General features: G+C 37.1%; 1 protein-coding gene across 1 annotated transcript in view; it reads left to right on the top strand.

Annotated features, from left to right (window-relative positions):
* Window positions 1-6,489: 6,489 nt before the first annotated feature.
* The window catches only part of LOC146001495 (HEAT repeat-containing protein 3), a 98,818-nt gene continuing 78,587 nt past the window's right edge, over window positions 6,490-26,720 (top strand). Inside the window, exons 1-2 of the mRNA XM_083138876.1 lie at window positions 6,490-6,736; window positions 25,542-25,714. Of these exons, the coding sequence (XP_082995002.1) occupies window positions 6,527-6,736; window positions 25,542-25,714 (383 nt within the window). The 5' untranslated portion in view covers window positions 6,490-6,526. The remainder of the gene's footprint in view (window positions 6,737-25,541; window positions 25,715-26,720) is intronic.

The following is a 26,720-nucleotide window of genomic DNA, read 5'->3' as shown; positions in this document are numbered from 1 at the left end:
ACTGTTAGAAGTTACCGTGAAATTTACAATATCCTACCGTTAAAATTTTACGGACTCGACCGTGGATTCGGAAAATACTTCCATACCGTTTTAGACCAAGCTGCGCATGGAAAGTAAATCTAACAAGGTATACGTATAAGGTTTTTAAAACATTTTTATTTTTTAACGATGTAATGTAGCACAGTTTATTACGTGCTATATTATTATTATTGTACTGCTGCGCCATCATCGGAAAATGACTGAACTATAGCTACTTCCCGATGAAGGCGCTGAGATCAAATATAATAAAATTTCGCTTTTAAGGTAAAGTATCAAATCTTTCCCAGAGGAGTAAATAATTTGTAGTTCAGCCATTTCCCGACGATGGCGCTAAAATCAAACACATTAAAATCAGGCTTTTAACACGGAGGTGCCCAATTTTGTCCCAAGGAAGGTAAATAATCTCTAGTTCTGGATGTGGTGGATCGAGTTGAAAAGTCTCCCCAGCATATAATAATAATAGTGCTAATAAGGGTCTCCCCGATGGCGCAGTGGTGGCGTCATTGCCTTGTAATCAAGGGATCCCGGGTTCGATACCCAGTGGAGGCACACAGTGGTTCGGATCCCACTTTAAACTGTAGGTCCAGTACCGATTAGCCATTCTGTGCATAAAGTGAACTTAAAACAACAAATCAATCAATAGTGCTAATGATAATACATTTATAATAAATCTGGTTATTAGTTTATAATAATAATTATAAGCATACTGATACTACTGCTACTAATTATTATTATTACTATTATTATTATTGCCGGCCCCCGTGGCGGAGTGGTTAGCACATCGTGCTACGACGCCAGGGGTCCCGGGTTCAAATCACGGCTTGGGCATGGATGTTTGTGAGTGTCCATTCATCAATTTCATCATATTTTAAAGTTTATCATTGGGCTGACCTCCAATAAAAATTTCTGGTAACGCCAATGGATCTAAATACTTAGCCCCGAGATAAAAATGTGTGGTTGCGGCTCTGACTCCTTGTACCCCCTACATATTTGTATACATATATACAGCGTGTTATAAAAGTTCTGCAGGATTCTGAAAATCTAAACATAATGTTGTCAATTTTCTTAATGGTTTGAGAGAGAAAATTCTGACATTTGCCCCCCCCCCAAACTGATCAACATAGTTACGTCCCTGGTGTGCTATTTTTATATCGCCTCTGCTTATACTGTTGTATTTATCCCGCTTTGACTGTGCCCATAACAGAAACTGCTTCAGGTAAGCAAGTGAATTTCCAATTACACCCAATCTCCCTAACAACTGAGCATCGTGTATCTAATCGACGTGGACTGCGGGAATGGCTCTGCTTCGACGTTCTTAAGTAAGGTTATCCGAGTTGATCATAACTGTATATTCACCGGAATATAGGACACAGCTTTCGCCTATACATTTAGGAACTATCGTGCTTGTCTTAAGCCAGGGATTTCTTGAGTTTAGCGTAAATGCAGATATCAATTACTCAAGCTAACTCTTGTTTTTCAACTCTCCTCACAGATAGCGTCGTTGTTCATTCTCGAATCGGGCAAGAAAATCGAGACACGATTACACCAGGCTTGTTCATTTTCATAAATTGTCGCAGCCTCGATCCGCAGACTTATCTATAAGCAGGGTTTCGTTCGAAAGATATATTTCGTCCCTGCAGAAGCCTTGGGGAAGCCACGCAGGTAATGGTGGCAACGTAATCTCCAAGAGATGCTAACCATTTGTTGCAACCCTGGACGAACAAACTGAAATGAGTTTAACGCAGCATAACACTGGCGCCTCCCTTGCCTGTGAGCTGAGTTAAGCCGAGCAGCAGAACGTCTTATAATGCCTCCCTGAGGGTTCGGATGGAAATCCACTGCATAAGGATAATATACAGGATTCATAAATCCGCGACGAAGGGAAGACAGAATTTGTTTTATGCATTTAGGATTGCGGGGAGTGGTAAAATGGCTTTCAGGCTTAATGTTCGAGTAGTTCGAGAGGTTGCCACTGGGACTGAACGAGATAATCCGCGAAACATGGCATCAATTTTCGCGAAGGAAAGACGTTTGCATCAGAAAAGTGGTAAGTACAGCGTTCCCTTCCGTAGTTAATAGACTATTGCTGTATTGCAAGAAATGAAGATAAGCTTTATGTATTCAAAAATATTGACTTGAGTTTTATAATCCACCTTATGCACAGATAGGCTACAGTTTAAAGTGGGATCCGAACCTCTTATGTGCCTCCACCGAGTATCGAATCCGGGACCCCTTGATTACAAGGCCATGACCAAGGGTGCCCGCAGAGGCAGGCCGGAAGGGACAAGTGTCCCCCCCCCCCCCCGATATCTGAAAATACTACATATAATTCAAATTTTGAAATTGTAACGTGAAAACATGAACAAGGCGTGCCGTGAAAGACAGTAGATTAAGTACACATACAAATTATCCTAGTACTGGGGTTGCTTTAAGAGAATTATCTTAACTTGGGAAAAGCATCACCCACCTTCGCATCGCCTGACTTTAAGCACTGCTGCCTCTCCTGAGTAAAATCCTGCTGGCGGCCTTGGCCATGACATTACCTTTACATCATCCGCGACCCCCTTTGCCAAAAATAAATGACGCATTTTGCTATGCAAATTCAGCCAACAGAATCAGATTAATATTCAGTTATTTGTTGATCCTCAGCACCAGATACGCCCCCTCAATTAAATTCCTATTCAAAATCATCCACGATCACTTCTGCACACAAGGTCATCGTCCAAGAAATCAAAAGTACAACTGACTCCAGGATTATTCAATATATCTTAGAATATGAAACATAATTACGTTTTTAATATCTTTAAATTTGTACTATTTTGAGTCTTCAGACGTCCAAAATGCAATGTAAGTATTACAGCAAGCTGGGACACGTGCGTTAGCTATCGTTTCAAGCAATGTCTTATTTTGGTTGTTTTACGTTGCATAACGATATATTTTGGTTATCATGACGAATCAAGCTGAACGAATAATACATAAAATACATAAATATATGACAGCACAACGCAATAATGCCTCATCTCGTCCACAACTCGAGCCTAGGACCCTTCGCTTCGTAATGCGATTTATTAACCACTTACGTAATTTGCATGGATATATCCTGTATCATGCCTTGTATCTAAATCTATAAACATATTCATGAATTGCCCTAGAAGTGTTACGTACTTTAGTCTCCGCCCCCCCCCCCCCCCCGGCCGAGATATAGTCGGTGGCAAGAAGTGTGGGCCGGAGCCAGTGATGGCATCATAGTGGCATGATAGTGGGGCAGGGGGCGCCTGCACGAAATAGCCAGATCTGGCTAAAAAAGAGCAAAACTGACAACTAAATATATATGATATTGGGTCATTTTTTTGTTTTCGTAAAATTCAAGATAAGAAACATTTCAACTCTAACACTAAAAATCTTACTTAATACTTCATTATTGTAATTGATTCTGGATTTGTTATTTACATTGGAGTTTATTAATTTCAATCCACGTGATATGCAATGAGTTTAACAATAATAGGACCGAAATATCTACCCCTTGCACTAAAATAACTATGTACTGTCGAGTTACAATGCAAATACGGATGAAGAACATACCCATATAGGTATTATTAAACTAAAAAAAAATTGCCTTGACCATACACGTGTTTTTTTTTTCTTGATTCGTTAAGTTTACCTTGCTCATTGTCTTCTGTCTATCTGATATTAAAAATCATTTACTGTTCCAAAATGTTGTAAATATGTCTAGGTTTTCCTTAAAAATAATAACTATTCACGTATGCAACCAAAACTCATTTGTAGGATGCAAGAAAGATTTATTTTCCAACTAAACTTAAATTTCATTCTACATGAATTTAAATTATACAAACACATAAAAAATGTTGAGTTTCTACCTTTGCTTAGAGCGATCAAACTCAACCTATGTGCTTTGAGACATCTTAGAGGATGGTATTTAATCAACATAGAAGGTGAAAGAGTATCTAACACCATGCTCAGTCAACGACGCATGTAAAAGTTTTGTAATTAGGCCAGTCAACAAGGAATGATTTTGGGGTCAAATAAGGAAAAATCAGGGAAAGCTGGAACAAATTTTATTATCTTCCTAACAGGATTCTTAACAACATATTAATTTTGCACCCCTGTACCACCCTGGATTTGGCCGCCATCTTTGAAAAATGGCGCCAATATCGTTTTTTTTTTTTTGTTTTCTTTTGCAAATATCTCGCTTGGAAAGCACTTTACAGCAAAAGAGGTTATGATGAAAAATAATCTACATAAAACTGTGTGCATTTTTGTTCTAAGAAGCACCGTTAGGGTGCTAGAGGAGCGAATAATTTCACTTATTTTTCTCCACTCTATTTTGCAAGAGCGAAAGACAAGGAAACTTTCTTACAAGGTAACGTGAGGGTTTATTTTTTATGAAAATACCTATTCTAAATGTATGAGCCGCGGTAGCTCAGTCCTGTCGACCTCCGTGACGGAGTGGTTTTCACAGCAGGCTGCAATGACAGGGATCCCGGGTTCAAATCCCGGCTAGGACATGAATGCTTGTGTATGTCCGTAATGAGAAAAACCTAATTGTTCTTGTAGCTTATCATTCATGTGGCCTCGCCATGTAAGTAGCACACAAACAAGTGGTCTGTTTTTTTTTTCATCCGTGGGTACATTGAGAAATATCATATTGGAGCATGGTACTCGTATTTGTGCATAATGATGAAATCTTTATTTTCCACTGTGATATCCACAACACTGTCCAGCTATAAAATTCGGGCTTCTCTGCTCTTGTAGCTCACAAGATGGAAACTTCTTTCGGCACAAGGCAACAACAAATCTTATTTGTAATGTTAACTCAGCAGAGAAAACTGTGGTAAAGCACTGACTTAGTGCTTGCTTAGTGGTAACGACCATTTCCTGTTCTAGTAGTTGCATATCTTTTCCAATCTATTATCTCATAGCAAACGCAGACACGTCCTAACACCAAATGCAGCCAACGCGAAGTGCAGACAACAAACAGAACAAGCCGAACGACGACGTCACAACATGGCGCAGGTGTGTTTTGCGCGCAACGCTCGGCTCGAAAATTAGAAACTCGATTTTTTACCTAAAAATGAACGTACATGAACGTGGAAAGTTGCAGGGGTCATTTGTCGATGGTGTAGATTTTAAAAATGATCTTTAAAAAAAGTAGTGGAAATGTCCATTCTGTCTCTTATTATAACACGGTATTTAAATTAAAAAGAAAACAAGATACCTATAAAATATAAACTCAAATATTAAATTATTTCATAGGAGTGGGCTCGTCTCATTGTTTTGTTCGAATACTAACTGAACCTCGTGCCTTTCCGATGGCGTGGTGGTAACATCGTCGCCCTGTAATCAAGGGATTTCAGACTCGATACCCGGTAGAGGCACATAATGGTTCTGAATCCCACTTAAAATGTAGGTCCACTCCCGATTAGCATTTCTGTGCATTAAGTGTAGTCAAAACAAAAATTGAGTTCCAACTGAACTTTATTTCTCTAATTAACTACGAAAACAACAAGCTTTCTGCTTTATTTTCTTACTAATTTCCAAAGGGGATCGATAGCTATCCCCTTTCAGACACCCATGTTTTCAGATGTCACTTCCCCGACCCCTGGTTATCCCAGCGCACTACCATCCCGACCTGGGCTTGGGTGTTCTTTGTGAGTGCCCCTTCATCAATTTCATCATATCATCACTCATCCTCATCTTCGGGATTAGCCACAAGTGGCAGAAAAGCAAAGTAAAATATACTAAATCAATCAATCAACCATCGTCTCGGTAACCGATAGCATTAATGGAGTGGGTAATGAGCTCACGATCTCGCCAACGATGATTCTGTACAGGGTATGGACATTTCAATGTGTTTTAATTTCATCTAATCATCATTATTCATCTTTATTGTCACGTCGCGCCGAGGCCAGTTTCACGCAATAAGGCCTTAATAAAAATGTATAATTCGGTAACTACGAACGCTAGAGTTACAAAGTTTAGCTCGTTTTTCAGTGCAAGCCTGAGGCCGAAAACATCCAATTTTTATTAATCAGGTAGATGACGAAAGTTTTAGAAAATATTTTTTGAGGAAATTTTGAATTCGTCGGTTCACCACGTACGCAAAGTTGCCTGATGTGTTCCATAAAAGTGGAAGAAAAGCGACGGTAAATCAAAAATGAAACAACGTTCAATATTTGATGATTACGACGAAGCTGCCTGCGTTCTTTCTCCTGAAAGCAGAAAATCAAGAAATTTTTTGTCGTGACTTCACGTTCAATTTGCTTCAGCAAGGGACGGTATATTTCGAGGGAGCTTACCGCCCCTCCGGCCGCATGCGTCACTGCCGCATGTTGTGTCACCTAAATGTTGCCAGGCCAGATATCACCTCACTGTAGTTCAGGAAAATTGTACGAAAGGAAGTGAAGAAGAACATTTTAATTCACTCTGTCACACACCTCTTCCAACATGGCTGCTTCCATGTGGCCATATGACTGCCAGTAGTGAGTGGAAGATTGCACGTGAATATTTGAAAATGGGTAAAACAAAGCGCAGAAAATATAAGTCCAGGCAGGATAACCCCACGGGGCTTTCAAGTGTAAAAGATGTTCAAGAAGAGGAAGAATTTGATATTACCAATGCTGTTGGCGCAAGTGTTACTGCAAAGAGGGAAGGTGCAATTCACAACGTTGTAGAACAGGTTTGTATTCGTGATGTGAAACAGAAACTGTGTTAATGTCTTGCGATGCTCTCACAGTTTAACATAATTGTCAACAGGGTGGTTGCTGCAAGTAATCTAATCTTATTATCATGTGTCTACAGAACTGCGTCATGGCACTACTACGTGGTCACCCCATATCTTGTTTATCATCGAAAATTGTGTACATACATAGGTTAAATTTCGTCGTGAGGGAGGTCACGCAAAAAATAAAAAAGCATAAATGAATTTTGTTTCAAAATTAAAAAATCGGTAAGTATGCGATAACGCCCGGACACCTTTCACTCATTTATTTCCTTAATTTTACCACTGGTACTTACCTACAGTAGTGGCATTAATTCTGGACACTTTTGAGAATTATGACGAAAATCACATTCAAGTTTTGATTTTAATTTAAATGTACGTTTTTATTGAAGTCAAATTTTCAGGAAATAGACAAACATGTCTTTATGTTCAATGTTTCAAAAAGTGAGCACACTAAATATAATAATAATTATACAGAAAATGTAACTAAGTGTTCTTAGCATAACAACACCTGTAAAAATGTTCATTCAGTAAAAAGTAAATTTTGGCACACACTCATTACGGTTATTGTAACTGCGTTGTGTTAATATTTTGTGAGATAGCCTTTCGATTTGATAACTGCCTCGATTCTTCGTGGCATCGAGTCCACCAAACATTTGAGATCTTCCGGTATTATCACTCTAAACCATGATTGGACGATGGCCTCTAACAGCTCCCTCTTGTTGCTGGGATTCCGACGTGTCACCAAAACTTTCAGCCTTGACCACAAGTTCTCAATCGGGTTAAGGTCGGGACTGTTCCCGGGCCAAGGCAGAACATTAATACCATGGTCCCTGAACCAGCGCTGATTGATTCCAGCGGTGTGACACCTCGCGCAATCCTGCTGAAAGATGCACCGCTGAACGTTACACCCAAACAAATCACGAATAGTGGGCAGCAATTTTACCTGTAACACCTGTTCTTGGTATTTTTTGGCATTAATGTTGCCTTCTAACACTGCTAGGCGCCCGACACCATGCCTTGCCATGCTTCCCCACACCATGACACTGATAGGATGCTTCATAGTGGCGGTGGTGCACTCAGGTATCATGTCTTCACTTTTTCGGCAACGCACATACCTGATACCATCACTTACAAAGATGCTGATCTTGCTTTCATCGCTCCAAATTACTTTACCCCAATCTTCTTGTGTCCACTCCCTGTGTGCTAACGCCCATTGCACATGCTTTTTCCTCTGCTTTTGGTTGAGATAAGGCTTCTTTCTTGCGACCCTCGCTCGTAAACCATTTTCACAAAGTTTTTGTCTAACTGTTCGGTCAGAAACTACTACTCCAGAAGTTCTCAAAATTGCATTAACATCTTTTGCTGTACGCCGGCGATCATGTAGAGAAAGGCGACAGATTCTACGACAGTCTTGAGCAGTTAATTTTGGTTTCCTGCCACTTCTTGGAGCAGTTTTTGTGTTCCCAGTTGCTTTATACCGCTTGCAAACCTTTCTAACGCCTGACTTTGTAGAACCACCACCCAACCTTTTTGCTATTTCTTCATAAGAATAACCTTCATTACGAAGTGTCACTGACTTACACCTTTTACTTGGGGACCAATCAGCTCGTTTTATTGTGTTAGGAGCCATGATTTGCAATTTCAGTATCACATTTCAACTCGCTGCACTACATAGAGTACCTAACGATGTTCACTTCACAGAAGTCAGCTGCCAAGTGCTCTAAAGAATGAAAACAAAGAGTTCAGTTGGTTGAAAATACCAATAACAATACTAATAAATATACCAATAATCAAACAACAATGCTGCAGTAAGGTGCGAGCGATTCTTGAGGTCAGCGAATGATGTACAACAATGATGCTCAAAGTTGTTGTAATACACAAGAATCGCACACAAGCGTTCTGTTGGATGAAAATAACAATAAAAATAATAATCAGGCTACAATAATGCCCTCAGATGCATTATTGAAGTTACTGAATGATGTAATTTAAATTGTTTAATTTTTCTATACAGGATATAGTTTTACATTCGAGTTATTCTAAAAAAAAATAACATTTTACAAAAAGTGTCCAGAATTAATGCCACTACTGTATTTTGCCTTGCGGAACATTCTTTTACCCCAAATTTTAAGTGCAGATTCGTGATTAGGAGACCCAAATTAGTAAGTATCCGAAATTTCAAACAAATTGGAGAAATTCCCTGTATTGTTAAATTATACCGAAAGCAATGCCAATTGTGCGTCGGTGAGATATTTCTCTTAAAAAATACATGATTTCCTGGTCAAATATATTCCACGATGAAAGAAAATACCTGGACGAACGTTGTAAACCTTGGAGAGACATTTCAGTAAGTAGTTTCTTGTGTCCAATTGAAGAAATGTGTCCCCGATGTATGAAACTGTTAGCGAAATATTTTGTTTGTTTTAGGAAGATTAAAGATTAAACACTCTCACAAACACTTTCCCCATTCTGTTCGTGTTTACATTACTTGGGAAAAAGAGTCGCATTCTTGCAAACGTACACAATTGGAACTTCGGCCAAAAACACATTATACTGGATACGGTCACCAAAGTAGATTTTTTGGTAAATATGCGATATCGTCCGGACGGATTTCTTCAAATTTACAGGAGAAAGTACTTACTGAAATGAGTTTCTTTAGCATTCTGGACGTTCTTGGAGGTATTTTCTTTCACGGAAAGTAAAAATTTCGTAGTTTAATGCTGCCCAACAAATATTAATCACTTTTTACGTAAGAAATTGGCATTGCCTGCCACATTATGCCGTTGTTTCCATTGTGTGCATGCAGATGGCGAGAGCGTTGCGATCTCTGCAGTGTTACCAAACGTGCCTTCTTTTTACGAAAATTTCTATTTTTGCAGCATGTTGTCATGACTAGTATGGTAGAAAACGTTTAAATTACGCATTATTTTTAAATATTGCGAATGCGATGTAAATTCCAGGTACTCTAAACAAACGTGAAGCTGTACTGAGAACGAAACATTTAATTATGATAGGCAAAAATAACACTGAAAATGCAGACGAAACTATGTATATACTATGTTGTCCAAAGCAGTGCTGTATCATCTGCACGTGATGTTGTAACTGGGGTTCTCGGAAATTATTTGAAAATAAAGGAATTAAAATTGACCTGTACTTGAAAAGCTGGGACAGGAGAAAATTGTGAAATTTCTCGAAAGAGAAAGGGCGGTTTAATAATAATATTCACGATTTCATGACCAGGCTATACTCACTGAAAAAGGACATCGTACTGAATGAAACAGTAACATTAGCACGTCCACTTTTTTTCTGGTTACATTTGACATTAATTCATTCTCAAACTATTTTCATCTTCCATCTTCATCGACTTGCACCTGTTCCAAATTTCACACATACACATACGTAATACCGGTAATACATGGATGCATTCGGTAAGACGCTTCATGATTTTTCGAAAAAAAAAAAAAAAGAAGCTTTATTTATAAAGTACAATTTAAAACTTGACTTTCATGGTAATATATATTTATCTCTCGAAAAATTAAGTAAGCAGACTCGTGCATTCTTCGTAATGTCCTTGCCGAATTACAGTGTTATATCCCCCATACAGCCATTCCAGTTGTCACGGACGTTACAGTTTTACTAATTTAAAGCTCTTAACATTAAAATTAAATGTATTTTGTGAACTTTTTTAAACATGAAACACAGTAAATGGTGATGACCTCCCTACAGAAAAAACTATGTTGAGTAAAATTTATTACTATTCCGGAAACTGAAAAAAATGTTCTGTCACGGATGTCACAGAATTTGTGAACTCACATTACAGGCTGTGAACTAAAATTTAAAAATCCAGGTTACTGCCTGAGACAAAATTCATTTTATACTCATTGTGTTGATCTGCAAACTTTACAGGTTCTAGTTCTGATCTATTAATTCACAAAACTGAAAAGGAATTGATTTTATAATTGCTTTATTCATGTCACGGATGTTACATGGAATTCGTCACGGATGTTACATCTGACATAATATATGACAGACAGTTAAGATTTGTACTGTTCTACCTTTCTTAAATTAATAAGATTACATGGTATAATTAACACAATTATGCAGTGGCACATAATTAAGTCTCTAATTAGAAATCAGAGCAAATAATTTTATTTATTGGAAGAAACCATGGATTGAAGAAAAGTCTTGTGTGGTCATTATCCAATTTGTAATTATTATAACACAAATAGGATTTTAAAGACTTTTCTTAAAAATCAAAATCCTACAAGCAGATTTTGCTTTTGAAATCATAGATAACTCTACTTCCATTTTCCGTTATAGTTGGATTAGATAGAATGCGGACCACCTGCTTAATGTTTATTTATTTTTCATCCTCTTTATTAGGTACGAATAAATTGCCAGTTTTTCCATACTGCTTCAAGAAGATCACACGTAAATCACCACTGTTTCGCAAAACACTTGTCTGACACACTGCAACATAGTTATGGCTAACCTGAGTCTTTCCATGACCAGTGATGCAGACTTCAACGTATACTCAGGTACAATATTCACATTGAGTTCACATAGGTCAAATTCTTCGGTTTTCGAGTTATGTGCAAGTTCATTAATGTTGTTTTCAACAGATGCATCATCATCATCATCACAGTCATCAGAATATGATTTAGATCAATTTTGTTGATTTGATGTATTTCTTGTATTCCTGGTGCCATTCGCACGTACTCCCATCGTTCAAAAATACTGAAGTTTCTTCTGTCTCTTGGTTACAAAAAGAACCTCAGTTGACTTACATTGAGCTTCAGTGACTTTGAAGAATTCTTCAGCATTTTGAACAGTACAAAGTAGTGATTTTACTGCTATTGAAGAATATGAGCCCAAAGCTGAAGGGTTTGGAGGTGTATTGGTCTTCATCGTTTCGGCTTTTTTCCTCCTCCACTCCTGTACCCTCAATCTAGTCTTTTCTCTCCTCAAATTCAAAAGGTTTTTGTCTTATGCACACTTTTCCTTTTCTTCTTGCCTTTTTAACCTATTTCTTTCTCTATCCTTTTCCAAATATGCAGCCCATCTCTCTGGATTTTCAGATTTCATTTTAGCTCTCATTTTTGCCATTCTAGGAGCAGACTTTGCAGGTGGCATTATCTGCAAGAAGAGAAAACATAAACTTGGACCAAATAATAGGTTATTTTATGTTTCTATTAGCTACCACTGATTTTAAGGACATTTCATTATAACATAAAAAATAAATTCTAGATGGAACAAAGAAAAATAATTTCATTTTACTCTATGACTTAATAAAATCAAGTTCTACACATCAATAATATATTTTAAATCTCTCTGAATTATACCAGTAATAGGTTATGTAACATGGACTATAGTTCATAAAGTTAGACAACCCAAACCTAAAAGTATCAGTGGTGATAGAAATGTAACATCCGTGACTTGTAACATCCGTGACATCAATTTTATTCTTATTTAAACTCAGATAATATCTTTAAGATGGTAGGATGCAAGTATTTTACTAGAATGTCAACATTATCTACTTTTGACAAAAACAAATTTAGTTCAATTCTGTATTTTTTAAAAAGTGTCTTCTTTTTGTCACGGATGTTACACCATGAACATCTAATTACTGTTTTACATTTAATTCATAAATTTACTCACCTTGGTCTCTGAAATTCAGTGTGTAGACTCTCAAAACATAAACTCAGCAGTAAACTTCCTGAGAATGGAGTTAACAGTTGAACTGCATGTCTATAAGGGAGCTGCCAAATTAGTGAATGCTACTGGCCATGTATTGCCAACTAAAAGCAGCTATTTCTTGTAACAATAAAACATATCAAATATATTATTTTTCAAAATATCTCAGCAGAATGCTTAAATGAGAAGTTTTATCTACTCATTGCATGCCAATAGAACATATTTTTGATTATTATTTTTTTTTGGTATAATTCCCTCTTTACCCGGAATGGCTGCATACCAATCTTCTGTCAATTACGTTTTCCCTGATTTATTAACAAATTTCATTTTGTTGATTCCACGGAGTGGAAACACATGAAAACTTTTAATTTGTTCTGACTCATAAAACGATTTAGAGAAAAAAAAACCTCAACAGTAGACCTTACTCTCTCTAACATTCCCCATGCTTTAAACGACTTCAACACAATATATCCTACTTAGAGTACTTTCTGAAAATCCCACCAGATGGCATATCGGTTAATTTTAATCGCGAATTGCTGCTACTGCCATTTGCTTTCTGCATGAGAGAACAATGTTCATGTGTTTGATGACGTAAACGCCGTAGTCAGTGTTTCAACCCACTCCGTCTTTTCGCTATTAGATGACGTGTCGTTGTCTGTGTATGCTAAATTGAACGAAAGGAGTGCTAATGGAACCTAACCTAGTAGGCATACCTCGTCCCCGTGATGGTTCGTGGGGCTATCGTAAATGGTTTTTGGGGCTACCCGTGGATGGTTTTTGGAGCTTACGTCAATGGTTTAATAATTACTCTTTATGTCAAAAATTGAACTTTTTTCGTGGTGTTTTTAATATTTTTTTAAATTTAGGTAATTTTTGGTGAACAAGGTTGCAACACTGCATGCATGCTCCAAATCGACAAAACACTGAAACATTGGCACAACGTGCGATGAACGGGTTATCTATCGCCATATTGTGTGGAAATAAGGAAGAACAGTAAGTACTCGTTAATGTAAGAAATAAATATTATTTTCGTTAGAAATTCATTATTTCACCTAAATAAATGTTCTGCAATGCAGAATAGTACGTTAGCAATGTAAAAAAGTGTGAAATAAATCATTGACAGGTGTCTCTGGTATAGTAAAGTAGTACCCATTCTTTAAGGTGAAGTTATGCCCTTTTCCATAAAATACTCTCAACTTTTCATATTATGATTGATTATTCGTCTTACTTGTTCCACTCCTGTAATAGACAATATGGCGTGCACTCGTAATGGATCATCGCATGTCATGACGTGCCAGCTTGTGTTTTGTCGATTTTCAGTGCGCAAGCAGTGTTTCAAACCTTCATGATGGAAAATTGCGTACTATTTCAATTTTTTTTTCATGTTTACCTCCACAAACCATGCACGTTAGCCCCACAAACCATTGACGTTAGCCCCAAAATCCATCCATGGGTAGCCCCACAAACCATTGACGTTAGCCCCAAAAACCATCCATGGCTAGCCCCACAAACCATTCACACAAGGTGAGGTTAGGTTAGGCCTGTTAGGTGAGGTCCCATTAGCACTCATTTCACCCCTAAATTCATCGAAAAAAGAAAGTGCTGCAAAAATAGAAATTTTCGTAAAAAGTAGGCACGTTTGGAAACACTGCAGAGATCGCAACGCTCTCGCCATCTGCACGCACACAATGGAAACAACGGCATAATGTGGCAGGCAATGCCAATTTCTTACGTAAAAAGTGATTAATTCTTGTTGGGCAGCATTAAACTACGAAATTTTTACTTTCCGTGAAAGAAAATACCTCCAAGAACGTCCAGAATGCTAAAGAAACTCATTTCAGTAAGTACTTTCTCCTGTAAATTTGAAGAAATCCGTCCGGGCGATATCGCATATTTACCTTTTATGGAAAAGGGCATAACTTCACCTTAAAGAATGGGTACTACTTTACTATACCAGAGACACCTGTCAATGATTTATTTCACACTTTTTTACATTGCTAACGTACTATTCTGCATTGCAGAACATTTATTTAGGTGAAATAATGAATTTCTAACGAAAATAATATTTATTTCTTACATTAACGAGTACTTACTGTTCTTCCTTATTTCCACACAATATGGCGATAGATTACCCGTTCATCGCACGTTGTGCCAATGTTTCAGTGTTTTGTCGATTTGGAGCATGCATGCAGTGTTGCAACCTTGTTCACCAAAAATTACCTAAATTTAAAAAAATATTAAAAACACCACGAAAAAAGTTCAATTTTTAACATAAAGAGTAATTATTAAACCATTGACGTAAACTCCAAAAACCATCCACGGGTAGCCCCAAAAACCATTTACGATAGCCCCACGAACCATCACGGGGACGAGGTATGCCTACTAGGTTAGGTTATGCCTGTTAGGTTAGGTTCCATTAGCACTCCTTTCGTTCAATTTAGCATATACGGACAACGACACGTCATCTAATAGCGAAAAGACGGCGTGGGTTGAAACACTGACTACGGCGTTTACGTCATCAAACACATGAACATTGTTCTCTCATGCAGAAAGCAAATGCCAGCAGCAATTCGCGATTAAAATTAACCGATATGCCATCTGGTGGGATTTTGAGAAAGTACTCTAAGTAGGATATGTTGTGTTGAAGTCGTTTAAAGCATGGGGAATGTTAGAGAGAGTAAGGTCTACTGTTGAGGGTTTTTTTTTCTCTAAATCGTTTTATGGGTCAGAACAAATTAAAAGTTTTAATGTGTTTCCACTCCGTGGAATCAACAAAATGAAATTTGTTAATAAATCAGGGAAAACGTAATTGACAGAAGATTGGTATGGGAGATATACAGGGTCTGTATTTTAAGTAATGAGAATAAATCCAGGAAACAAAATTTATTACAGATATCGCTACAAACCTTTAGTAGTCTTCAAAGTATGTCCCTTGAGCGTCAACACTCTTCTGCAGGCGAGTTTTCCACGCGTCGTACGCTCCCTGAAAGTCAGCAACTGGGACAGCCTTCAGACAGCGTGCAAGCCGCTTTGACCGCTTCCAGGGTTCCGTGGTGGTGTCCTTTGAGGGCTGTTTTCACTCTGGGAAAGAGGAAAAAATCTGCAGGGGCAAGGTCGGGGCTGTAGGGAGGCTGAGGAATCGTTGCGATGCCAGATTTCATCAGGAACTCTCTAACCACGAAGCACGTGTGACATGGCGCATTCTCATGATGGAGCTTCCAATCGGCGGCAATTTCTGGTCGCACTCAGTTGACCCGTCTCTTCAACCTTTTGAACACCCCAACGTAGAAGGAGCCATTGACTGTCTGTCCTGCAGGCACAAATTCCACGTGGACCACACCTTTCTTGTCGAAAAACACAATCAGCAATGCTTTGATTCTGGACTTGGACATGCGTGCCTTTTTTGGTCGAGGCGACTGCGGAGTGTGCCATGCGGTGCTCTGTCTTCAATTCGTTCCAAAAGATCTTGCGACACGACCGCGTGGTTGTGCAATTGCTCGTTCGTCAAAACTTTCTGGACGAGCTTGGAAATTTTTCATCGGTGATGATTTTGTGAACAACCATTCTATTGAGTCCTATCGTATACGCGATAAACCACACACTAACACGCCTGTCCGCGTTCAGCAAATCTCGCACACGTTGTTCGTTGTCTCTGGTTCTTGAGGTTGATGGGCGCCCTGCGCGGGGTTCGTCCTCCATGCTCTCCCGGCCATCTTTGAACATTTTGTGCCACCGAAACACTTGCGCTCGTGATAAACTGTCACTACCGTACGCTTGCCGAATCATTTCCACCGTTGCTGCACCAAATTTTCAAAGGCGCACACAAAATTTGATCGCGTACCGCTGTTCCATGCTTTGCTGGATTTTGCTCTTGCACACACTACTTTGCTGACATCCACGCCACGAGTGATGATGCCTCAACGGACGCCAGCAGGCAACTGCTGCTTGGACCGCTTTCAAGGTCACACCCCCTCCTACCGACTCCAACCGGTCCCAGCGTGCTCTGACGTCTCGTCGCGGCAGAAAAAAAATATTCTCATTAGTTAAAATACAGACCCTGTAACACTGTAATTCGACAAGGACATTACGAAGAATGCACGAGTCTGCTTACTTAATTTTTCGAGGGATAAATATATATTACCATGAAAGTAAAGTTTTAAATTGTACTTTATAAATAAAGCTTTTTTTTTTCGAAAAATCATGAAGCGTCTTACCGAATGCGTCCATGTATTACCGGTATTACGTATGTGTGAAATTTGTAACAGGTGCAAGTCGATGAAGAGGGAAGATGAAAATAGTTTGAGAATGAATTAATGTTAAATGTAACCAGAAAAAAAGTGGACGTGCTAATGTTACTGTTTCATTCAGTACGATGTCCTTTTTCAGTGAGTATAGCCTGGTCATGAAATCGTGAATATTATTATTAAACCGCCCTTTCTCTTTCGAGAAATTTCACAATTTTCTCCTGTCCCAGCTTTTCAAGTACAGGTCAATTTTAATTCCTTTATTTTCAAATAATTTCCGAGAACCCCAGTTACAACATCACGTGCAGATGATACAGCACTGCTTTGGACAACCAGTGTGTATACATAGTTTCGTCTGCATTTTCCGTGTTATTTTTGCCTATCATAGTTAAATGCTTCGTTCTCAGTACAGCTTCACGTTTGTTAGAGTACCTGGAATTTTCATCGCATTCGCAATATTTAAAAATAATGCGTAATTTAAACATTTTCTACCATACTAGTCATGACAACACGCTGCTATTTTGTACCACTGCTGAATGTAAACAAAGATTCATCCTACTTAGAGCGGCCATATTGGAATGGATCAAAACTACATTACCGAACATCAACAACGCTACAGAAAATGATTTGCGTAAGTACTTTCTCCTGTAAATTTGAAGAAATCTGTCTCTGGTATAGTAAAGTGTTACCAACCATTGACGTTAGCCCCAAAAGCCATCCATGGGTAGCCTCAAAAACCATTGACGTTAGCCCAAAAATTCACGATAGCCCCACGAACCATCACAGGGACGAGGTATGCCTACTAGGTAAGGTTAGGCCTGTTAGGTTAGGTTCCATTAGCACTCCTTTCGTTCAATTTAGCATATACGGACAACGACACGTCATCTAATAGCGAAAAGACGGTGTGGGTTGAAATACTGTTTATGGCGTTTACGTCATCAAACACATGGAACATTGTTCTCTCATGCAGAAAGCAAATGGCAGCAGCAGCAATAGCGCGTCGAAAAGAGATTTTCGTAGAAAACCACATGCATTCACATTAAAATGGATCAAAACTACATTACCGAACATCAACAACGTTACAGAAAATGATTTGCATAAGTACTTTCTCCTGTAAATTTGAAGAAATCCGTCTCTGGTATAGTAAAGTGTTACCAAATTTGGCTCTCACATATAGAAATTCCTATATTATGGCTAGCCCCATGGACCATTGGCGCTAGCCCCACGCACCATTGGCACGTGGTTAGGCTAGGTTAGGTTAGGAAACAGTTAAATTTTAGGGTCGTAGTAATATCAGGAATATATATATTTCGTTCTTTAAGTATTCAAAATGGAAAATCTTGCAATAAATAATGAGCAATTGTGCATTGTCGGTTGCGATGACTGACCCTCTTATTTTGCAAGTTTGACACGTGAGCGCCAAATTTTAACTTCAGATTAGTTTTTAGGAGCCCTAATTTAGTGAGTATGCCGAATTTCAAACAAAATGGAGAAATTCCTGGTATTGTAAAATCGCTCCCAATGCCCCCTTTTTTAACTATGCTTGCCTAACCTAACCTTATCGGAAATGGTTCGTGCACTATCTGTCAGCTACCGTGCATAATGATTTGTGGGGCTATCCGTGTATGGTTCGTAGGGCTATCCATCAGCATAGCCGTCAGCTACCATAATGTATAATGTATAATTTCCACCTGTGTCGAATACGATAGTAGGTATTTTTCGGTGAAGAAGGTTAAAACACTGTATAACCACAACGTGAGTCAAGATATGCCCGTCATATTGTGTGTTCTGGAAGCGAAGAAAGGAATAAAAAAAAGCACTCAGAATGTGAAAAATTGCGTTTGTTTTCGTGTAAAGAGCATAATGGCACCTTGAACTATGTTCCGCAATACACAATTGGTAAGTACGAACCATGCGAAACACAAAATATGCAATTTTAATGTGTCTCCGATCTATGAAACTGGTACCAATATTTATTTCACTTATCAAGGGTGTACAGAGTGTCGCAGATAGCCTTTAACCTTTCCAAAATGTTTCATTTCATACTACTTTCATATAGGTAAAACACCTATAAATAATTTATTTTCCTTTTTTTTTTTTACATTACTATTCTCCATTGTGGACCATTTGTTTAGGTGTAATAATGAATTTCTAATGAAGATAGTGTGTATTTCTTACATTTACGAGTACTTACTGTTCTTCGTAATTTTGATTCTGTAACACACATTATGGTGATAGCGTACTGGTTCATCATGCGTTGTGCGAGTGTTTTGTCGATTTATACAGTGTTGCAACCTTGTTCACCGGAAAATACCTACTTTTGTGCCCAGATTTGAAATTATGATAATACCTCGCAAACCATTGACGTTGGCCCCACAAACCATTGACATTAGCCGCACAAACTATTCACGTTAGCCCCACAAACCATTCACGTTAGCTCCACAAACCATTTCCTGTTAGGTTAGGCAAGCATAGTTTAAAAGTTTTTTAAAAAATTAAAAATACTCGACATGTCATGTTATAGTGAAAACACGGCGAGGTTTGACAGTTACTGGGGGTTACGTCATGTATCACACGGAACATTGTACTCATGTGCAGAAAGCAAGTGGCGGCAGCAGCAAAAATATGTCGGAGAAATATTTTCGCAGATAAACACATGATTTCGCATTAAAATGAATCAAAACTACATTCCCAAACTTCAACAACGCTAAAGAAAATAATTTGCTTAATTACTTTCTTATGTAAAAAGTAAGAAATCCGTTTCCGCTATACGAAAGTGTTACCGTAATTGATATCTTAAGGACAGTGTTAGACACTGTACTCCCACAAGAAACTGAAAATTTTTGCATGGTTCATGAAGAGCGTGTTGTTTAAGAAAGTTTCTATCACCATCAAATCTAACACTCCTAATCTAACTATAAGGTAAAATTAATTTATTTACGTATCTTGAAAATATGCAGTTCCTGCTCCATTGTTGTACCTCTATGATAGGCACGTGATAGCAGGGTTCCTACGCATCCTGGAAAACCTGGAATTTTAAAATATTCCTTCCAGGCCTGGAAATGTTATGAAATTTCACATTTTTCCAAGTTGTACCTGGAATTTTGGAGGTTGTCCTGGAAATTCCTTTGCCCCGTTTTATTTGTATGAAATGAAATAAGTTTTCATTTAAAACAGGTCAGTGTCATGACTGTGTACTGTAGTTATAGTTTTGTGCTGTTTTATTTCTGTGATTGTATTATAATGCCCCGTGTTTTTGTAATATTTTGTATCGCTCAGAGGTAGGCATGATTATCCAAGGCCCATGCGTTTATTTATTATTTTGTATCGAATTATATGGGTACTGTCCATTTATGTTTATATTCTTGCTACAAAGCTAGAAGCATACTTAAAGTGTTACCAGACAGATTCACCAATGATCCATTTTCAAGCATTCGACATAATGGAACTTCTTTATGGACTTATGTCTCTGTTCATCAAGAGGGACCTTTTGGACAAAACTGAAAACCATGTGGAAATGGTTAAAGTTGATGTCATCAGCAAGGCAAATCTTATGTACACAATAGAAGTTAACATTGGATTTGCAACCTCTGACATCTTGAAGTCATGTTTGAAGGAAAAGAAAGTGAGTGAAAAAGATGTTTTTAGCTTCAAAAAGGAGGGCTTAGAGTTTATGAAAACTTTAGTTAAGAAGATCCAAGTGAAAAATCCCTTGAAATATCTAGTAGTTACAATGTCTAGATGCCTTGATCCTAGATCTATCCTATCTGATGAGGATGAAACAACTAAATCCTTTACTCATTTGCTTCAAGAGCTTTCAGACAAAAATCGTTCAAGTGAGTGTTATTCAGCTTTACTCAAAATGAAACTTTCTGAAGGAAATTAAACCAAACTCTGCAGCATTTAAGGAGTTTGACCGGAAAAGCCAACGTTTGGACTCATTTTTTTCAACTCATCTCTCCAATAACAAGCAGTATGGTGACTTGTGAAAAGTTGTGAAACTTGTTCTGACCATTTCTCATGGACAGGCCTCTGTGGAACATGGTTACTCAGTTAATAAGGAAATGACTGTAGAAAACTTGAAAGCCCTTAGTCTCGTAGTAAGAAGACTGGTGTGTGATGAACTAAAAGACGAGAACGTTCACGAGTTTGTTATAACAAAGGAGCTTATAGCAAGTGCACGTTCAGCAAGAATGAGATACCATCAGTACCTTGATGATCAAAAGAAGAAACAAGCCAGTGAAGAGAAGTATTCAAGAGCAACAGGTAAAAGAATCTGTAAATGAGCTGAAGAAGAAAAAGGCCAGACTTGAGAAATCAATGAACATTATGTTGCAGGAAGCTGAGTGATGATATGGCTATTCAAGCTGAAAAGAAGTCTGATTTTACTGTTTTAGCCAAGTCAAATGCTTACAGGACAAAAGCTACTGAGTCAGTAGTTGAAATTTCCAAGATATGTGAGGAAATTCATAAGGTGTCTGCATCCTTTTAACAAAAAAATTCAAAAACCTGAATCATTCATGGAAAGTGGGTTGCAATATTGTCATGTTTATTAATCTTATTTTTCTTTTGTTATTTTCATGACATAAACTATCATGCACAATACAAACAGTAAGAGTATATTATTCTGAATGTTGATTCTGAACCATCAAGATATCTGGAAAGATTTCTACTAACTTGTTCTTTAGTAGTTCAATTCAGTTGCATTTTATATATTTATAGTTAGCTCTGTATTTTCTAATATGTAAAAACTAGAAAATATAATGATAATAATAATAGTTAAAAAAAAGCTGGTTGCTATCCTAAATATTCCAAGTTTTCTAAAGATATTATACTTGTTTATTTGTAATAGAAGATGGTAATTTTTTATAAACTGGTATGCTTGTGTTCATTTTTTCTACCTTGTATTTTTTCTGTATTATTGTAAAAATTAAATAACCTTCATTATACTAAGAAATGAAAGGTCTGGAAAGGAGCACCTATAGGGCAGTTGGGAGCCTGCATTAAAAAAATGTAAAACTTTTGTCACTTTTGTCATAAAAGAAAATATGTAATGATGTGTATTTTTCCATGATTACTTTGTACACTTGTCCTGGAGTAATTGTAGAAAATCCTTGAAAGGTCCTGGAAAAAATTACATGATTTTGTGTAGGAACCCTGGATAGCTGCACCTATGTATGATAGGGGTCTGCTGAGACCCATCCAGTGTGTAACACATTTACGAAAATCAGTTGCTAAGAGCCCTAAACCCAACCTCCTAACCGTACATTGTAGATAATGTGCCAAAAGGTGGATCGCTGGCATCAAATGATCATGTGATGTCATTAATCATACCTCATAAAATCACTACTTACTCGCATATAACTAAGGTGACCAACTTTCGACCATGAATTTAAAGGAGATTTCCAACCTTTGGCTTGATTTTAGGGGATATTTGGTCACTACAAACTTTGTGCATTTTTAGTGGTACAGCATCGCTCCATTGAAAGTTAATGGAACGAATAATATTGAACAAAATAATTAATTTACATTTTATACAATACACAGATCAAAATAGAGAATAAAAAATTACAAATTTGCATGTTTCTTAGTCCTTACCCGTATGTATTTGTCCACTGCTGTTCCAGAACTAAGCATCAATCAAATACTGCAAAATATCGTTACTTCCTCGCGCCAAACGTTAAATGTGCAAGATCTTGCAGTAAACTTGAAGTTTTGTGAGCTCGCCGAACTCTGAATGAGTTGAAATTTCTCGATTTTGGTTGTTAAGAGAAGTACGGAAACCGTGAGGATTCAAAAAAATAGCTCTAATGTAAAATACGGGTGAGTTATAACTTATAACACATCTCCGTGAGCTAAACACAATGACAAACGTTCATATGAAACACAATCTTTCCAACCCACTGAATTTTCTCACCTGTGTACGGAGAGTCACCACTATTGAATCCAATACAACACCAGACTGGACATAGCCTACCAATTCATTAATGACAATAGTATAAATTTACATTGATTAATTATTAATTAATTTTATATTAAAATGTATTATAAAATAAAGTAAATCAAACATGAGCGACTGAAAACTTATGAAACGAAAATAGAAGTGAAGGTATTGGTAGGAGTATTTGATTTATTGGTGTTAATATTTTTTCATTGGTATATTTGATGCTGATGCCAATTTTTAACCTTTTTTGTTAGGAGTGCTAAGTTTGCGAGTATCATTGACACGTGTTTTTTATTTCCTATGTTAGTGTTCATACAACCATTTTTTTACAACTAAAGAACAGTGGAAGTTTTTTTTAACTTATGTGGGTATACTTTAGGATGAAATATATGTTGTTTGTGGTTTTTTCATGCACTGAAACACATTTTATATTACATAAAACATGTAAATTATATGTAATTTCTGAGGGGTTAGGTTCAGTTGGGGGGCCCTAATTGGAACCTGGCATGTCTTTGATAAGGGTATTATGTTTATTATTATTATTTTGCAAGTTTTATGGGAGTATTAGGAAGCACTTTATAATATTGGAAAGTAAACTAATTAGCACTGTTAAAAGCTTCACTAAGTATTATTTACCAGAGAAATTATGGTTTAAAAAGTAGCTTACATGAGCATCCATCCTTCCCAGTCATTTATAATTGTCTCAGACACTGAATTTTATTTGAGGCTGAAAGGCAGTTTTGTGCTTGAGACCAGATATTACATGATCAGGTGTTGGAAGCGTTTAGTGACATTATTTTAATGCTAAGCGTCTTAAAACTGACCCACCTAACTTAACAATCAATGCATTTATTTAGAATTCCCCACAGATGTTAAGTACACTCTGTAAAAAAAAAATAGCATCACTTCATTATTTTTGGTCGTCAGCATTTCGCTCGTGAATTATCAGTTGTTTTATTGATTTAATTCGAATTGTCGATTTGTTTTCCTAACAATTATATAAAACACTATATCTGTACAATATATTTTTATTATTTAAGCCATAGTTACGTACATAATGCACTTTACAGAACTAATAACAAAATTATTGCAAATATAGCTTGTGGAACGTTTTCGCACAAAGACCATTTTTACAATTAAAAAGATTGAACAAAGGTTTTAAATGCATCATGATATGTCAATTTGTAATGATAGTAAGTAAATACATTGACTAGTATTTAGTGTGGCCACCCCTGGCCTTCCTAAGTGCTTCCAACCTTCGAGGCGTGCTATGAATGAGATTTTGATAATATTCGACCTCAATTTCATTCCAAACATGTACAATTGCTGCCATAAGTTTCTCTTTTGACCTGTACGTCTGATTACCAAGTTTTTTGCACATCATAGCCCACAGGTTTTCTATAGAATTCATGTCTGGAGAGTTGGGCGGCCACCAAAGTCTTTCAATATTCATATCATGAAACCAGTTATTCACCACCTGAGCACGGTGAGAGGTTGCATTATCGCCTTGAAAAATAAAGTAATCCAAATTCTGTCCAGAAAAATGATCTCCTGCAGTTTGTAGAACTTTCCGATTCAGGATTTCCAAATATTGATCAGCCTTAACGGCACCTGTGCAAATATGCATCTTGCCAATCCCTTTTGAAGAGAAACATGCCCAAATCATAACACTGCCACAAAACTTTTGAGTTTCTAAAATACAACATTTTGCAAGTTCTTCTCCCTTCCGCATCCACAGTTTAACTGAGCTGTCATTCCCCAGCAATTTAAATCGTTTTTCATCAGAAAATATCACATGTTCCCAATCTGTATCATTCCATGCGCCATAACGTGTGACAAACTCACGTCTAGCTTTTGCATGTGCGTCAGTTAGTCTGGTTTTTTTACGTGGGACGTGTTTAGAAACACCCTGTTTCTTAAAGTTGGGATACTACAGTAGCATGAGTAAGATTGATTCCCACCTCATTTCGAAGTTTATGTGCAATTTGGCGTGAACTCATTCCTCTGTTCTTCAGTGCCATGTCCTTTATCACACGATGCAGTCGAGGTGATGTCTTTTTCTTTCTGCCACAGTGACTTCTCAGTGATGATTTTCCATGTTCTTGTTGCTTTTGCAGGCAGCGGCTAACTGTGGATTGATGCATTTGAAGTTGTCAACCAATTTCTCACTGAGAATGACCATCCATATGCAAAGCAAGAACCATTCCTTGCTTACGTGGTGAAATGTCGCACTTTTTGCCCATTTTTTTCAAGAAAACATGCTCAAATATACTACACAACACCAGAACACTTCACAAATATGATAATGTATCCAAACTGTCAATAGTGAACATGTAGTTTGCAACATAAAACATGTCACAAGTTGCACTACTAACAATCGTTTTACAGATTCATGACAATTGATTACAAAGTCTTGCAGCAGTAACTGATTGCAATACCCTCTAGCGGACACTCCAAACACTAAATTAACAAAATAATAACACCACACTACGCAGTGATACCAGACCAATGCTTCAGTCAATTGATTTCAAGTTGTGCAGGAAAGATGCATGCATGCAAAACTCAAAATTGTCAACATCCGTAATAAGAATACAGTGATGCTAATTTTTTTTTACAGAGTGTAGATGGCAGCAGCAGTCTGTATCCGAAGCAACAGTAAATGAATGGCTACTTGCAAACAAAGAATTATTAGTGGGAAAGTTGTTCTCCAGAAAACATGCAGTAATCGCTAAGCCTCCTAAAGTATTGTGTTGACAGACATAAATAGCAATCGAATTAATTGGGATATTCCTAACCTTCCATGATTTTAAAAATGCTAGGTTTCCTAACAGTACAGTTGTGTGTATAAACTTTTCTAATGTTTGGTTCTCTTCTTTTCCAGGTGCTCTCCAGGAATGCAGAGAGTAAGGCATGTGGACTTGACACATTATCAACATTATTAGATGACCAAGTAACAGTTGATGACTTAGTGCAATACAACATTGCAAAAATAGTTTCTCCACTGTTACTGGATCCTAGTTTGAGTGTACGAAATTCTGCAGCCGGAGCCTTAAGGTATGTTTACATAAACGATGTAACGTACTAATAGTGTTGCACACACAACATTGTAATTATACTTGTTTCTTTGTAATTATAGGATGCAAATGCTTCCCTCTACTGATTATTACACCTGTCTTCAATAATAAAGTAAGTAAGTAAGAAAACTAACATTCAGCACAGTATATTCTGATATTTACAAAAATTTAAATAATTTGATATAATCAGGCTGGAATTTGACATCAGAAATTAAACATTGACTTTATGCATGTGAAAATTACAATAGCGCAATGAAGTTATGAAAATATATGTTCAACTAAAGTATGTGCAGCATGTTTGTACAAACTATAGACTGCAGATGGATCTGCTATTTTCGAAAGAAAATTTGAAAATAATGTTGTACATTGAAATGTACTTATGAAAATTCTGGAATAATATACGAATTTTGTCAATCATAAAAATATTTTCTGTACATACACTGAATTGGTTGCTGTTCATTAATTACATTGTGAAATAAATTTTGATTGAAAGTTTGTAAATGCCTTCAATTTGGGTTTTTTACATTCATTTGAAGCTAAGTAAATGAAATATAAACACAAAAGAAAATACTTAGATCTTTCAGAAATAGGGGCTGAGAATAATATCCAAGTATGAATTTCATTACATAATAGTATGTTCAAAAAATAAATGTTAGGACGAAATAATTCATATTTGCAAGTAAGAACCATCATTATTTTGAAATATCCAGTTATTTTTATAGAGAAATTAAAAAAAAAACACTGTTGTTTTACATAATTTTATATTGACTACATATAACCAACGCACCTACCTTCAGTATGTCAGTTTCCAGTTGAAACTTTTCCCGCAATTTTGCCAGCTACGTACAATATTTTGCATATATCTCATTCAAAATAACATGAAGGAACACTTGTATAATTCATTCATGAACAAAGTGAATTTTTGGATAGAAAGTTTTCATAATATGACAGTAACTCACCCAAAAAGTCACTGTGATTTCTTGATT

Source organism: Lepisma saccharinum, chromosome 17 (genome assembly GCF_977018435.1).
Source record: "Lepisma saccharinum chromosome 17, izLepSacc3.1, whole genome shotgun sequence".
Classification (NCBI taxonomy): domain Eukaryota; kingdom Metazoa; phylum Arthropoda; class Insecta; order Zygentoma; family Lepismatidae; genus Lepisma; species Lepisma saccharinum.
This window is presented reverse-complemented; position numbering and strand designations above follow the sequence as displayed.